The sequence below is a fragment of the Stegastes partitus genome, unplaced genomic scaffold (genome assembly GCF_000690725.1).
Source record: "Stegastes partitus isolate 25-593 unplaced genomic scaffold, Stegastes_partitus-1.0.2 Scaffold749, whole genome shotgun sequence".
NCBI lineage: Eukaryota > Metazoa > Chordata > Actinopteri > Pomacentridae > Stegastes > Stegastes partitus.
Window position 1 is genome coordinate 260,093 of NW_007578480.1, and position 15,077 is coordinate 275,169.

At 40.4% G+C, this 15,077-nt stretch overlaps 2 protein-coding genes and 1 long non-coding RNA gene across 4 annotated transcripts in view; all 3 read right to left on the reverse strand.

The window, feature by feature from the left end:
• LOC103364431 (uncharacterized) overlaps window positions 1–1,894 on the reverse strand; it is a 3,376-nt gene extending 1,482 nt beyond the window's left edge. The window contains exon 1 of the long non-coding RNA XR_520545.1: window positions 1,175–1,894. This is a non-coding gene — a long non-coding RNA (uncharacterized LOC103364431). The remainder of the gene's footprint in view (window positions 1–1,174) is intronic.
• prrc2a (proline-rich coiled-coil 2A) overlaps window positions 1–10,800 on the reverse strand; it is a 21,628-nt gene extending 10,828 nt beyond the window's left edge. Inside the window, exons 1-9 of one of the 2 annotated variants that reach the window (XM_008291548.1) lie at window positions 10,524–10,800; window positions 5,056–5,207; window positions 3,831–4,008; window positions 3,571–3,667; window positions 3,364–3,445; window positions 3,112–3,255; window positions 2,614–2,855; window positions 2,420–2,508; window positions 2,093–2,244 (exon numbers count right to left, since the gene is read on the reverse strand). In XM_008291548.1, coding sequence (XP_008289770.1) covers window positions 2,093–2,244; window positions 2,420–2,508; window positions 2,614–2,855; window positions 3,112–3,255; window positions 3,364–3,445; window positions 3,571–3,667; window positions 3,831–4,008; window positions 5,056–5,170 — 1,099 coding nt within the window. In that variant the 5' untranslated portion in view covers window positions 5,171–5,207; window positions 10,524–10,800. The remainder of the gene's footprint in view (window positions 1–2,092; window positions 2,245–2,419; window positions 2,509–2,613; window positions 2,856–3,111; window positions 3,256–3,363; window positions 3,446–3,570; window positions 3,668–3,830; window positions 4,009–5,055; window positions 5,208–10,523) is intronic. The other variant, XM_008291549.1, reaches the window with a different exon arrangement.
• A 1,446-nt stretch (window positions 10,801–12,246) lies between these two features.
• neu1 (neuraminidase 1) overlaps window positions 12,247–15,077 on the reverse strand; it is a 22,026-nt gene continuing 19,195 nt past the window's right edge. Inside the window, exon 6 of the mRNA XM_008291550.1 lies at window positions 12,247–14,056. Within this exon, the coding sequence (XP_008289772.1) occupies window positions 13,836–14,056 (221 nt within the window). The 3' untranslated portion in view covers window positions 12,247–13,835. The remainder of the gene's footprint in view (window positions 14,057–15,077) is intronic.

Genomic DNA, 15,077 nt, shown 5'->3' on the forward strand with positions numbered 1-15,077 from the left:
CGGGGCCAACGTCCCTGTAGGCGGGGCCTACGATATTGTAGGCGGGGCCTACGATATTGTAGGCGGGGCCTACGATATTGTAGGCGGGGCCGACATCGCTTTAGGTGGGGCCGACGTCACCGGAGGCGGAGCCGACGTACCTGTAGGTGGAGCCGATGACACTGGAGCCGCAATATTTGTTAGAGGCGGAGCTGACAACACCGGAGGCGGAGCCGACGTCCCTGTAGGTGGAGCTAATGACACTGGGGACGGAGCCGCAAGGTTCGTTGGAGGTGGAGCCGACGACACCGGAGGCGGGGCCGATGTCCCTGTAGGCGGGGCCAACGACACTGGAGGCGGGGCCGACACTGAAGGAGGAGCTGGATGGTTATGTGCCTCTCCACTATCTAAGGGGGAAGGTGAGGCTCTATTGCCATTGGGTTCCTGTGGTTTATCTTTAAGGAGAGAAGTGACCATTTTGGCCATCTCCAGCTCATTCCCTCTCCTCTTTAGTCGTCGTCGTTCCAGCTGTCTGGGTAGTGATTCTCAGGTTCTGAGGCCTTGCTCTTGTAGCTGTTGGGCCTCTCTAACTTGGGCTTGGAGTCGTTGACATTCGAGTTCGGCTTGTTGCTCCTCTTCCAGCTCCTGCTGCAACTCCTCAAGCTCCATCTGCTTCAGTTGTTCTTCGAGCTGAGCTGTTTCTAGCTCTGAGAGAACATTAGAGGGGAATCTGCCAATGGATGAGCGTATTGAACGCGTGGATCTAGAACTGGAGCTCCTCCATGATGAGTGCGTCCGCTCAATGTGTGAACACTGGGAGGAGGGAGCCGGTTGAGTGGTTTGGGGTTGTCCCTCAGGAGGGAGAGTTGCAACCACATAGTCAGCTAGATATGCTGGGTGGCGTCGTTCCCTATGTGAAGTGCGTTGGGGTGCAGATTCAACCTGGGAGTCCGTATCTGTGTGTTCCATACCTTAATTGGTGCTCTAATCCAGCTCGAAAGACCATAAAACGGAGAATGTGGTTTCTCCTGGAAACTAGTTGGTTTAGAGCGGTAAAGTATGGATGTGTGTGTCCCGGTTAGAGAACACGGAAATGGACTCCTGGTTCAGATTTTATTGATTTATTCAGCTGCGGTCTTTTGGCATTTACACACAGCAAAAACTCAAAGAAACAGGTGGATGGACTCAAACAAGCCTGGAAAAACCCATCCGCTATTGGCAGCTACCTGACGTGAGAATCTAACGGCTCTCACAGCATCGTGTCTCGCTACGGGTGAGGTGCATTCAAGGAGCGTCAGTACAACTCTGATGCATTCATCAATGTGGGAAAAATACAAATTACAATGCAAACAAAGAATTAATGAATGACACTTAATGAATGCCACATAACTAAGAAAAGACAACAACATACAATAACGTGGGCTTTCCAACAACTGTGATGAACCTGATTCTACACTCTCCTTCTCCCCCCTCCCTTCACTCAGTGAGCTGTAACAACTCAAACCACTCTGCTTGGATCAGCAGGATATGTGATAGGCAGAAACAGCTGCAATGACAGAAAGCATCAATCTCACCCACTACCACGATGCCATCACCTCATAAATCATTTAACAGCATGAATCAACATGCCATGCATTAGGTTAGTTTAATGTCAGATTTAACATTATGCTCCTCAAGCAACAACAAAAATGGAAGCCTCCTAATTCTTACTAAAAATTTTGCACTCATGAGCACAATTTCAACTATATTCTATTCACATAAATACAAAACCAGTGTTTTAGCAGAAACATAATAAAATAAAATACATTACTATGATCACATATTTTTGTAATTTAATAAAATTCTGTTGTTATTGCATCAAATGTAGCCAAACATATCTAAATGACTACTTAAATGTAGGAAATTTGTCATTTTAAAGTTCCCCACGAATGTAGATGTTTTCCAGTGATTTTAACACATTATGCTTAGGAGTGCTTCCTAATTTCATTTCACATGAACAAACATGTAAACGGTTTTTTTTTAATATACATCTTGAACACTAAAATAAGAGAAGGTCCACCACAGCTTACAATCTTTACATCTTGTTCATCTATGAATGAGCATTTTTTTTCACCTGCCCAGCCCTCGTCTCCATCGTGGTCCAGCTCATCCAGTTCCTTCAGGTCATCCTGCTTTAGGATAGAGGGTCGCTTTACCACCTCTCCAACTGCGTCACGCGGACCGCCCTGTGGCCTGCTGTCAGGACCACCCTGCCCACGAGAGAACCTGAAAGAGCAGAGGAGGTTATTTTCTGTCAGAAAAAACATGGTCCAAAAAAGGCAGTAAAACTGATTTAACTTGAAATGAAGCTACGCTTGTTCCTTTGAACAATAAAGAGAAAGGGAATTTACTATCAACAAGCAACAATGCTAGCATTGCAACTTTTTAGCAATGAACGTACCTTGGAGCAGGCCCTTCCCCAGGTGGCGGGTACCTGTAAGGCCCCTGGGGGCCATAGGGGGCCGGGAAGGGCAAATAGGGAGGATACATCTAGGGAGGTGGGGGGGGGTAGAAAAAAAAACACAGACCAAGTTCAGACTGCAGCTTTTTTCATACTTAAGAGAGGACCAAAGAGAAGCACAAATGGAAACTTACGAAGGGAGGCATGATTCCTCGATATTGGGGGAACCCGGGCCCCACAGGGGGCTGGGGCAGGGGCAAGGCGGGGCTGCCTGCAGGAGGGTTCCTAGGTGGCCCGTGGTTCTGGGAGTTTGGAGGGGGGACCCCAGCTGCCCCATCCATCACCAGAGCTCCACCAGTGCCACCCTCCGCTGCCCCCTCCCCAGACAGGGTGGGTGCCAGGGCTCGGCCCCCACCATCCCGCCAACTTGTAACGTCTGAGGACAGAGAGGTCAGTATGCTTTATGGGCTTTATCTGAATAAGATCAGAGGCTCAAAGTAATTCTTTACACATTCCTGTGATCTGGAGGAGTTAATGCTCACTTAATAATGGGGAATAATTAGTCACAAAAAGCACGCAGCCCAAAAAGAATCTTGTGAGAGATGTTTTTGTTTTTTTTTTCTTCCTATCACCACTGACTTAATTAAATGACTGGTTGATCAATTATTAGAGATTAAGTAAGAATGACTCACTCTGGGGGCGGAGGCTTGGTCCGGGCCCATACCACTGATCTGCAGTGCCCTGTTCTCTGCCAGCTTTGTCCTGGTCGCCAGCCGCCTGCAGGGTGGGAAATTCCTCGCGAGAGAATGGCGACGGTAGGTTTGATCCCTTTCCACCTGCAAAGAAGGAAGACAAGGAAATAGGCTCAATTTTGACAAGAACTTCAATCCAGAGAAACGTATACAAGATTAAAAAATCAAAAAAAAAAAAAAAGCAAGCCTCACCATCCCCTTGTGTTCCATGTGTAACACTGGCCTGAGCCCAGGACCTTGCCCCTACGGCCTGGGTTGAAGCTGGGGCCAGAGCCTGAGGATAGGATACAGAAACACAAATGGTACATGACAGACATCAGCTATGACTGTTATTTATCCCCCAGATCATCGCTAACTCAGAATATAGTTTTGTTTTCATGTTAGCATGACTGTCTGAACCTCTGAAGCTGGCGGGGTTCTCGGGCGGGTCGGTGCAGGTATCTGTGAAGCCACAGGCTGCTGCGATTCCGGCTGCGGTGCTGACAATGCATCGGTACTAAAAGAAAGGGGAAAAAAAGTCACCTAACACATTAGATAAAAGCAAGACAAGCAGCCACACAAGAATAAAAAGGATAAAATGACTTCTCACAACAACATCCTTTGGTCTAACTTTATCTCTTCCTGTTGAAATAGTGTGTTATTATATAGCTAATTCTCACCTCTTTGGGTCTGCTGGTTCCTGTTTGCTTGCCCATCCTGTGCCGTCTTTGGGAACGAGCGAGACGTTGGGATCGTTGCCTTTGTTCTCTGCCTTCAGACTGGGCAGGTTGGCAGGGGGTGGCATACGCCGTGCGGAGGCAACTTTACCAAGAGACTGCAGGCCATGGCGGGGGGGAACTGATATGGGGAAGAGAAAGGAGGGCATTAACACTGAAAGGCCACTGAAACCTGACACCACTGAAATGTACTGGGTGTAAGGAGTCCGACGACAGGGACAGCGTTTTCTGCTTCTTTACTGGATATGCAATTAGGATGCTGAACAACCAGCAAGGCTTCAAGCTTGGCAGTTTCAGTCTGTTGATTCTGATGAATACGGATTTTTAAAAATGGTTCCAGACGTTATTAATAACCTCCAGTAAACCCACTTCAATTACAGTTTATAGAGAAGTATTAGGATATTGATGCTTACAGAACCATGGAAAAGCCGTCCAATTCTGAAAAGTGAAGCTGCTCTGAATATAAAGCCCTCATTTGTTTCCTTGAGGCTCAGAGACACCACAGCAGTGGATGGCTTCACTATGTAGGAGTGGGGAGTCCGTAGTTTGGGAACGGGGACAGCTTCTTAGATCTAGTGGGGAGCTTCTGAATAAAACATAAACTGGGGACTCAGCGCAAAGTCAAACAGCGTCCACAAGTAAGCCTCTGTCTCAGGTCAGGCTCAGTGGCTCCGAGGCTCAGCTGACATGTCAGGACTCAAGAGCCATTCGTCCTCCAGGCCCTGCTTTCCCTTTTAATCCATTTGTGAAGCACTCAAACTGGCAATGTTTTTTTCCCTCTCTTACAGACAGGTGTAAACATCCCTGAATAATAATAACAGTATCAGCAAACCCTGGTTGGCAGGCATCTGAAATACATGCACTTCCTGTTTTGGAAATCAGCAACAGAGCTATTAGGGAGACAGTAGGCTAATACATCAAAGTTGCAGCAAGTGGTGGCAAGATACACCACAACACAGCAATTTTAATCACAAAACCAAATACAACTGTGGCCAAGCACACCTTTTATTTATGCTACATGTAATTAATTACAAAACAAGCTGTACATCTTTAATGGAAAAACACCAACATCTGGAATCTTTTGTACTCTCGCATAATAGGACAGATAGGTCAATCACACAAGATGAATGTTGCAAAAGCTTGTGTGTGACAGAACCAAGATACTCACCAACAGGCTTTTGTGTTTCAAGGCTCTTTCCTTTGTATGTATCAAACAGGTTGAGAGACGCATACTTGGTTTTGCCTTCCTTCCCCTTTGCAGTTTGCCCAGAGCGCTCTGACATTGCGCTGTCCGCTCATTGAGTATGGTGAGCCCTGAGACTGGGGAGAAAGGAGAGAGACAGAGATTTGACACCAGAAAGTGAGAGTGAAAGTGTTGACTGCACAAGCATTGAAAACAAGTAGAAGAGAGTCACTTTCACAAATCAGAATATAGTAAACAGAAGATTTGACTCATCTCTTGGCTGTGGTTGATTCAATCAAGCACCTCTAGCATAACTTACAATTAGTGATGGCCAGATGAAGCCTCATGAAGCCTTGAAGCTTTCTATGCAATTGGTTAAAAAAAAGGTTCATTTCTCGAGGCTTCCTGTGCACACAAACCCCCTTGCTGATCAAAAAATGTATTGTCATTTCAGCTATCAGAATCTGAATCCTTTTCATTGTCATTACACATACGCTCATACACACAACAAAATTACAGTCAGAAGTTTCGGTTTTCAGCAAAAAGAAAAATGGCATACATAAATAAATAAACTATTTGTGATGGCCTCTTTGCTGTCTTGCAACAGCATGGGAATAATCAGTGCCAAGAATAGAAATAAAAACACCTTAATTTGATTTTGTGTGGTTGGTTCATTCATTCATTCATTTAATCTGTTTTTGATTAATGTGTGGGTAGTACAGGACTGTTAATGTCAACAAAACTTGCCAGTATGACTTCAGTCAATGTTTAAATATATCCAAAAAGACATAAGACGTTTATGTTACAACTGTTGCAATGTTTTTAAGAAGATGGGACAGCGATTGTGCTTGTGAATACTGGGGTGATAGTGACTTTATTAATTTTTATTAAGAAACAATATTTTTTCCACTATGCTTGGACACAGTCAGTTTTGTTTTTTGGAAATAACTTCTTTGGCTTTGGAGAAAACCCTTTCTCATGTGAATATTATAGCAGTAACACATTTCATTATTTACAGGTATATTATTGGGAGAGATCAGCTCAAAGTGTTGCCATACAGGGGAAACCCTTCTCCTTTTAGGCTCCATGAAAACTAGTTTCTCTATGTCACAGGCAAATTGGCAAAACACTGACACACAAATTTTGCGGCGATTCACTGCGCTTTATGTTCATAACTCAACCCAACACTCGAACCCCTTCCTAAATCATCCATCCATCCATTATCTATACACCCCTTAACCCTCACTAGGGTCGGGGGGACGGGGATGGAGTGGAGCCTAACCCAGCCGACTTAGGGCGAAGGCCTTCCTAAACCAGCAAGGCTTCATTCATCATCAGTGACATCACTCGCCTCCTAACGAAGCAAGCCTTGATACGCGCTTCATAAAGGACTTCCTGGATTTCTCGACACACGCTCTGAAGCCTCAGCACAGTATGTCCCATCGCTACTTACAATACAACAGTATAAAATATGTTAGCAATACTAACAAAGATATCACAAAACAGGCCGAGCTCAGAAATGTATAGTAATAAAGTAATAATAATAATAATAATGTATTGCAACTAAATCCTACAAAACACAGTCAAACATATCTATAGGGGAAACTGACAACCTCCCAATTTTTTCTTGACATTTGTAGCACCACTTTTAACAGGTTCACTAATCCTTTGTGCCAAGTAGACAGAATAAATGCTGACTGACAGAGCACTGCTTTTCTGATTTTAGCTCTTTGTCTCAGAAGAAATACATGTCCTTTTCAAAATATTAGCAATCCATTACCCTACAATGTAGAACATGTGGAAACAAACGCTATTCACTTTTTAAATGTATTTATTTATTTATGCATCCTTTAACATCAGCTGCATGTATCTACTATAGTGTTTCTGTAGAAAAAAAAATTCTACACTTTAAAGGTTGTTTGTTTTGTGTTGGTGTAATTTATTACCTTCCATTTTAATAAAGACACTTAACCTCCTGGGATACTGGACACCTCTCATTTACAACCAGCAGGAGCCCTGCTGAAACATCACTAATACTGCACATTTTAACCCAAAGATGTGTTTTTTGTTGTTGTTTTAAGTCATCTAATCTGTACAAGATTTTTTTTTTTAGATAGATAGATAGATAGATAGATAGATAGATAGATAGATAGATAGATAGATTACCAGTCTGATCTGTTACGTTAACGAGTCAATCAAGATTATTAGAATCAACCGACACATAATGAACTGTATTGTATGTATGCTGAAATTACTTCAGTTGTACTGGGGTGATTATTCCTAAATTAAATATAATTAAAGTCAATTCACAGCAGGCTTTTCACAGGAGTCTGCCACATGGAAGGACACATTTTCATCATTTCCACCATTTCCACTACAGAGCTGAATATGGCTCTTCCATAGGAATGGCAGCATGGTAAACTAAAACAAATAACTCAGAAGGGGACAAATGCATAAAAGCAGAAAAAACATGACACAGCCAACAAGTATCTATTTAGGGAGAAATTCTAGTGACACCGGCAATTATGTATTTCTCCCACATTGTTTGCACGACTCAACTACCGCTGCACTGTTCCATAAAATGATTCTTATAGATGACGCTATGAAAACGTACTATGGCGTGTAAGAATTATTGTGGCAGTTGCCTTAGTTCTACTTTCCACTGCATAAACTTCAGGTCTTCCCAGTGTCTGAGCAGGTGCACAGGTAGTGTATAACTTTTTTGAGACATATTATTGTTAACATTTATTATAATTAGGTCAAATTCAACAATGTGCCAGTATAAATACAATTCAATGTGGGCAGATCTGGTACAGTACTCATCACAGGAAACATTGCACAAAAGAAAGGGGAAAAAGCAAAACCATGGTTTCTATGGCAACACATTATAAATTATATTCTTCCATGCCTTGCCTTGAGACAGGGTTCGGCTCCATGGCAACTGCCAGGCCTTTAGCTTGAACTCATTTTACTGCACATCAATAAAACACACAGAGCTGACATCTGTCCAGTTGAGCATGATTTGGCTGCATCCATCAGGGTAAACTACTGCCCCCACTCCACCCACCTCCCATTAGGCACAATTACTGAGAAACAAAATATTCCTCTGAGACTGTTAAGCTATGCATAGCACAAGTCATTTCATTCAGTTACTTTGAATGAAGTAGTAAAATAATGCGAGCCAATCCAAATGGTCCATGACGAGAAAAGTGTTAGAGTTAAGGAAGAATTCAAGTGGCAGCACTTTGTTATATTGTTGTGTATTATAATGACTTAAGAGCTGTATATTTAGAAAACTGGGACCTGAAAGAATTAATGGAAAACCATATTATGACAGCTCCACCAGCCACAAGTATACCTGAATAACACACATCTACCAAAATAGATGTGATAAACAACAAATGTATTTTGTAGGGCTTCACAATTGTTTCGACAACGCAATGTGTGCATGTGCAATAGTCAAACTGCAGGAAGATTGACGTGAAGTTAAGCTATTCAATTAATTCTACAACTTTTTTGGTCGCTTAATACAAAAAGAAAACTTCAATGGTTCTTGGATCCATGACTGAACCACAAGAGAAGTCGGTCTGCCAAAAAACAAAGAGTTTGATGACATGCAGACTCCACATGTGCACAGCGGAATGAGTGAAGAACAGGAGAAAAACACTGAAAAGTGTGACAGGTTGTAAAAACAGAAAATAAAGCAACATTAGTTGTATGAAAATATTTCCGCTACATAGAGGATGCTGTAAACTAAAAGCAAGCAATGTATTGCACTGCACCAGGCAACATAACTAATGTCTTTGACCACTTACATCAGCACCAAAAAGCTCTGCATGATGAGTGCAAAGCCAGACCTCAAAGACATCTAAACAAAATACTATTTTGGATGCCTGTGCTAGTGGTATGCCATATGGTAAAAGCTCTTTTTCTAACTCATATTACATTCTATTCCCTACAAAAACACCCCAATCACTCTCCACAGATTAATTATTTTAAAATAGTTTTTTCTGGTTGTGTACTGAAAAGTCTTGTATTTTTTGAATCCCATTATATATTAAAGAAAAACAAAATCTTGCAATGCCAGTTTTTCCCAATATGGTGCAGCTTGAGTGTTTACTACGTTTGACCCAACAAACAAATCCAATCAAAACGATGCTAGAAGACTAAAATATAAATGCCACTGCCTCGTACTGCGCACTGGTAATCCTTACAGAGACAAAACCCACGATGTCTGCAATTACACACATAACTGCAGACAATAAAACTCACGAAATAAAAGGATCCACACAGTGACTGCTGAGCAGCAGTACTGCACCGTGCCTCAATAGCCAGATGAGATTAGAAAATTAGGTCGTGGGATGGCTGGTCAGCTATAGTACATGTTGTATGGGGATTAACGGGGGCCAGCAGATACACTACCGAGCCATAACTGCAGCAACGTATACCACAAAGGGGCTTTGTAAAGCAAACGATTAGCACTGATCTCAGTAGTCTTGGGGCAAAATCTTATGGTAGCAACGCCAGTAGAAACTCTATCAGGGAGTTACATACAAAAAAATACACGGGTGAAGAGGCGGTATACCAGAATTATATTTTGGTGCTAACGTTAGCTGGCTAACACAGGGCCTCCGTGTTCTCGTTGGGAGGGGGACTGCGTTGATGTTTCATAATGCATTTTCAACATCGTTAGCTCATTGCTCTTCAACTCTGGAGGTGTTATGGCTTGAATCACACACCAGCTTCGCGAATTCATCAAGCTGCGATGCGTATCCATAGTTCGTATTACGAATGGAGCAACGAGAAAAATAATAAGATTTTATTAGGAGAACAAAACAAAATGGCGGTGGAGGCAGGCCCAGCGCATATTAACGTTAAGACAGACCGGCTGTGTAGCACAGCTCTGGAGAGCTTAACATCGTAGCGCTAGTTCATATTTAAAAGCACTGGCAACACGGGCACGTAATTTTAACTGTGTTGTAAGACACAAATCAAAATTATTAACCATTTTTGTTAAAGGTAGTGTATCGTAGAGTGACACTGTTTCAGCTAAAGCTAATAGCCTCGTAATGTTATTCCACACCTGCGCAAACGTTTATAGATGTGGAGTTTTTAATCTCAAAAAGTAAACGGCTATCTCAACAGACAACTAACCACGTGTTCAGTTTTACATAAAGAAATAAATATTTAAACTTAAAATATTGCGATCTTCACATGGTAAATACCAGCTAACCACTTAGCCAAGCTAGGCTAACAGGCTAGGTAACCACCTACCGTTAGCTAGCAACAACAAGTAAGACACTGTCTTTCACAAAAATACGACTACTTCTTCACAAAACATCAATTCGGGCAAGCCAGATCCCTGTTTAGAGGTAACAGTGACTATTTCAGCTCAGTATAGTGTAATAGCTCGGTGTTTGGAGAAAAACATGGAAAATTTTCCGGCCACTGACCTGGTCTTGTCCCGACTTGTCTCGAGGTTGTATCGCAGAATGAGGTTAGCAATGCTATCGTGTAGCTTTCTAGCAAGTGACCCAGCTAGCTAAGCAACGTTGTCGTGCTGCATAGTCAAACACACAGGGTCTCTACTGTGTCTCCCACTAACTCTGAGGTGAGTGGCACTGTGTAATTAAAAGAAAGTGTTAAGCTTACTTGCTCGTCTTTTTTATTCCAAAAAATAAATGAAAATGGAGAAAAGAAAATTGTTGATACTGGACTCGATCCGTCACCTAAAGAGCCGTCAACGGCTACTGGGTAATTTCATGAGATGGGAGCCGTTTGGGACCTCTACGGCAAAAAAAGAAATGCGACTTTTGTTTTCTAAAAACACCAGCCAATCCCTCTATAAAACATGAAAACGTAAAATATTTACGACACCATTTTATATTAGGGCTGCTGCAATTAATGATTATTTTCATTATTCATTAATCTGTGAACTATTTCTTTCTGGATTAATCGATTCGTTGTTTGGACTACAAAAATGCCTCCAAAATTGTAAGAAACATAGATCAGCATTTCCAAAAGCCCAAGATAACGTCTTCTAATGTTTTGCATTGTCCAAAACCCAAAATTCTTCAGTTTAATCTGATAGGGAAGTAAAGAAATTAGAAAATATTCAGATTTAAATGTCTCATTTGGTAAATATCCAGCTTTATTGTAATTTATGTGTTTTATAAACCCTGGAGGTGCAAAATAAAAGTTGTTAAACTATGACAAGGCGTACTACTGCCATTCTTCTTGCCACCTCTTAATTAGATAGATACAGAAGTGTAAGAATTTTAACCAGTTTCTGCATAGAAACTGGGTGATCAATTGTCGTCCAATCAAAACTCAGCAGGTATTTACATCTGTTTGCTTCTCTCCTGCTCTATGTGCTCACATATACTTTGTTTTAATACAGGCAATATTCCCAAAAAGATGTTCTCATTAACATATTTTTCAGTTTCTGTTGTCTTGAACAGAACTAGTATGAAAAAGTGACACAAACAGTAGGAGTCTTTTTCCAGAAAGGGACGTGGACAGCAGCAGTTTATCTGCATTTAAAGCTACACACACTGAAACAGCCCATTTAGAGCAGCCAGGAGTTATCCACCCAAAAAAAAAAAAAAAAGAAAGAAACGTTTTTGTTATTTTTCAGTTATCAAAAAAACTGCAGGCAAATCTGTTGGTTGACAACTAATTGATTAGTCAATTAATCATTGCAGGCCTACCTTAAAAAGGCTGTAATTGTTACTTAAAAGTGTGATTTATCCACTGTTGGAATGAGAGATTAACAGTACACTTTTTGCAAACCTTACTTAAATCCTGAAAAAAAATCTTTAAAAGTGCATTGTTATCCTTTTTTAAGAAAAAAAAGAACTAAAAACTAAAAAAATGAAGATGCTAACTCAGGTCACACATATAATATTAACTTTACGTACCATTTTTAGAAAATTAGGGTTTCCAGAGTACATGTCAGTAAAAGCAGGATACCAAGATTTAACTTTACCTGAGCAAGTTAAAAATTGCAGTTAAGATCCTTCAGTATTACATAAAATGCAAATGTCGCTGACTATAATCAATCAAGACCCTATGGTAATTTTTATTATGCACAATTTACTCAACTAATTTATAGAGAGAGGACAGAAAGGACAAAGTACAAACTACAGGAGAGAGAAGACACAAAGTTGCTACAAATATGGTGCAGTTTCTTTATTTGTTGATTTGCATAACAGAAAAGGATTAAAGACAAACTGCAAAATCGGCAATATTCCCTTTTTCTTATCGTAATTTCATGGTCTTATATGTAAACAGCTACATTTTGAAAGGAAGATCAAAAAACATTTAGCAAGTAAAATATTGGGCAAATTAAACATGAAACAGTATATTCCCCCTTACAGAGGGGATCATTATTAATGAAGTTATGTGATGGACATACAGGAAGAGTGTCATTAAAAATAGGTTAGTACACATCTGAAAAATTTTCTCCTCAGTTGTTGTTGAAATCAAGAATTTGCCTTATTTTGTAATTACAATTACAATACAACAATTTTCTCTCCCTACATGTGTTTTACAGTTTAAAAGGAAATAAAGAAAAATCCGTTACTGTGCAGGATGAAATGATGAAATTTCTTTACCTGAAGGATATATAAAACAACACGTAAAGCAGTTAGGAATCATTTATTTATTCCACAGTCAGCAGAGATCCTGCTGCACACTGATTTGAGCGAACTGATTGGAAAATACTACACTATATTCTACACAGGTAAAAAAAAAAGAGGGTACTTTAGAGGGTACAATATGCACCTTCTACCTCTTCACTCTCACATTCAATCACACACACACACACACACACACCTAATTAATAAAATTATTACTGCTATTCCTCTAAAACCACTCAAACCCAACAAGAGATGTTCAAGTACGTCATGATAAAAAAGGCTATTAACATTATTTTTTCACAATTTCTGTTTTTCCAAAGGCAGAAATGATTTCAATTTGCATGAGTATATGGCACACTTGCATCTTATAAAGGAAAAAAAAAGCAATTTCATTGTAATTACAACCACAGACTCGTGCCTGATTTCAAAGTAGAACCATTTCAGTATAAATAACGTTATTGAGTGTAGAATGAATCTATGGTAGAAGTGCTTAAAATCTGTATTGCATTATTACATTTTTACATTTTGTGAAACCGCCTTGATGTCAATCAAATATGCTGTCAATCAAATATGCTGTCATTGGAACAGGAGATATCATTTTTAAAAATGTCAAATTAAAGCCATTAATTTTACAACCGATGATCTCTGATTGCTAAAATAATAATAATATTTATTTTCATTAGTATAATGCGCTTGAATATGTTTCTTTCTTAGAACAAGAACCAAACTAAATTTTGTGGCCATGCAGTTATTTGCAAGACACTTGATAAAAGTGGATACATGATTTAAATCAGCTGTGGGATTTTCAGAGAACAGAAAGCTAAAATCAGCAAAAAATATTTTTAGATAGCTTCATCACAGGCCAATCTGCTGGACATTCATGGTGTAGAGCCTCCTATTCTATCCTGTTTGATATCATTAAGTGAGTTCAGTAAGTCTCTTTTTTTCCTGAGAAAGTCTTTGGAGGAAATAATTTCTTCATGTTTGCCCTTCAAAGCTTGCAATCTGGGACACAATCACAAGATGATATCAAAACAGGAGTTGCGCTCCCAAAAAAATAAATCTCTTCAGACTGCTTTGCTTCTCACACCTACGCTGCTTCCCCTTACCTTCTAAACAAGTGCTCTACAGGCCACCATACAGGTGGATTTTGGCAAATGAAATGGTCTCGTCATAGTTTATGTGGCCCTTCTCGTAGATGACAAAGATGTACTTGCGGTCCTCTGCAGAGTCGCTGTCCAGTGACGTCATGGAGGAGTAGCCGCTCGGCCCCGCCCAAATCTGGACCGCCTTGTTTTCCCAAGATGTGCCGTTTGTCAGCGACCATCGTAAGGTGAGGTTCACTCCTGGGGGGGATGAGTCTAGTTAGTTTATGCACCTTTTATGAGACATGAATGCATCATATTACGTTACACAAGAAGTTGTCTCTGCCTCAACGCTCTGTATCGTAGGCGGGGGTGAGTTTTGTTTTTCTTTGTGCTAATTACCTGATGATTCACAATTTTTCATCACGGGGAATCATTGTGTACATGCAGGTTGCATAAAGAGCAGCCTGTTGGGACATCAGGTTCGTAGTTTATATAACTGCAGAGCCAGCTACGGCAGTTTTGTGCACAGAAAGAGACATCACTGCTGCATGTGTAGTAAAAAGCAGGGATGAAAGCAGTGATCTGTCAGACATTTGTCCTGCTTTCCACTGGTTCTCCTTCAACCAGTTATTAATATTTGCTGATGGTTTGTATTTCTCCTAATCCTTGTATATTCCTAGTCTCTGTGACATCCAGCAGGCTCATAATTATAAAGCTGTGGTTTGTTATATGTGCATGAATATAAGTTTTAACTTACTTATTGTCAAAACTATATATTTCTATTAAAGTGGACCTAGCTTGGCTGCTCCCCCTTTTGTGACATCACAAACAAGGTTTTTTGAGGTGGGCTTAAAATATTCCTTTTTCTACACAATAATTCAGCAAAGTCATGAATCTACAAGTTGAGAAAATATGAGTATTTTTAAACAATTCTCCTGAAGCAGCTGTGACATAAAATGCATGTGGTAATAATTTGCCAGTATACACATGTGGACAAAATTATTGGTAACCCTTGGTTAATGAAAGAAAAACCCACAATGGTCACAGAAAAAACTTGAATCTGACAAAAGTAATAATAAATAAAAATTCTATGAAAATTAACCAATGAAAATCAGACATTGCTTTTGAATCGTGGTTTCACAGAATTATTTTTAAAAAATAAACTCACGAAACAGGCCTGGACAAAAAGGATGGTACCCGTCACTTAATATTTTGTTGCACAACCTTTTGAGGCAATCACTGCAATCAAACTATTTCTGTAACTGTCAATGAGACTTCT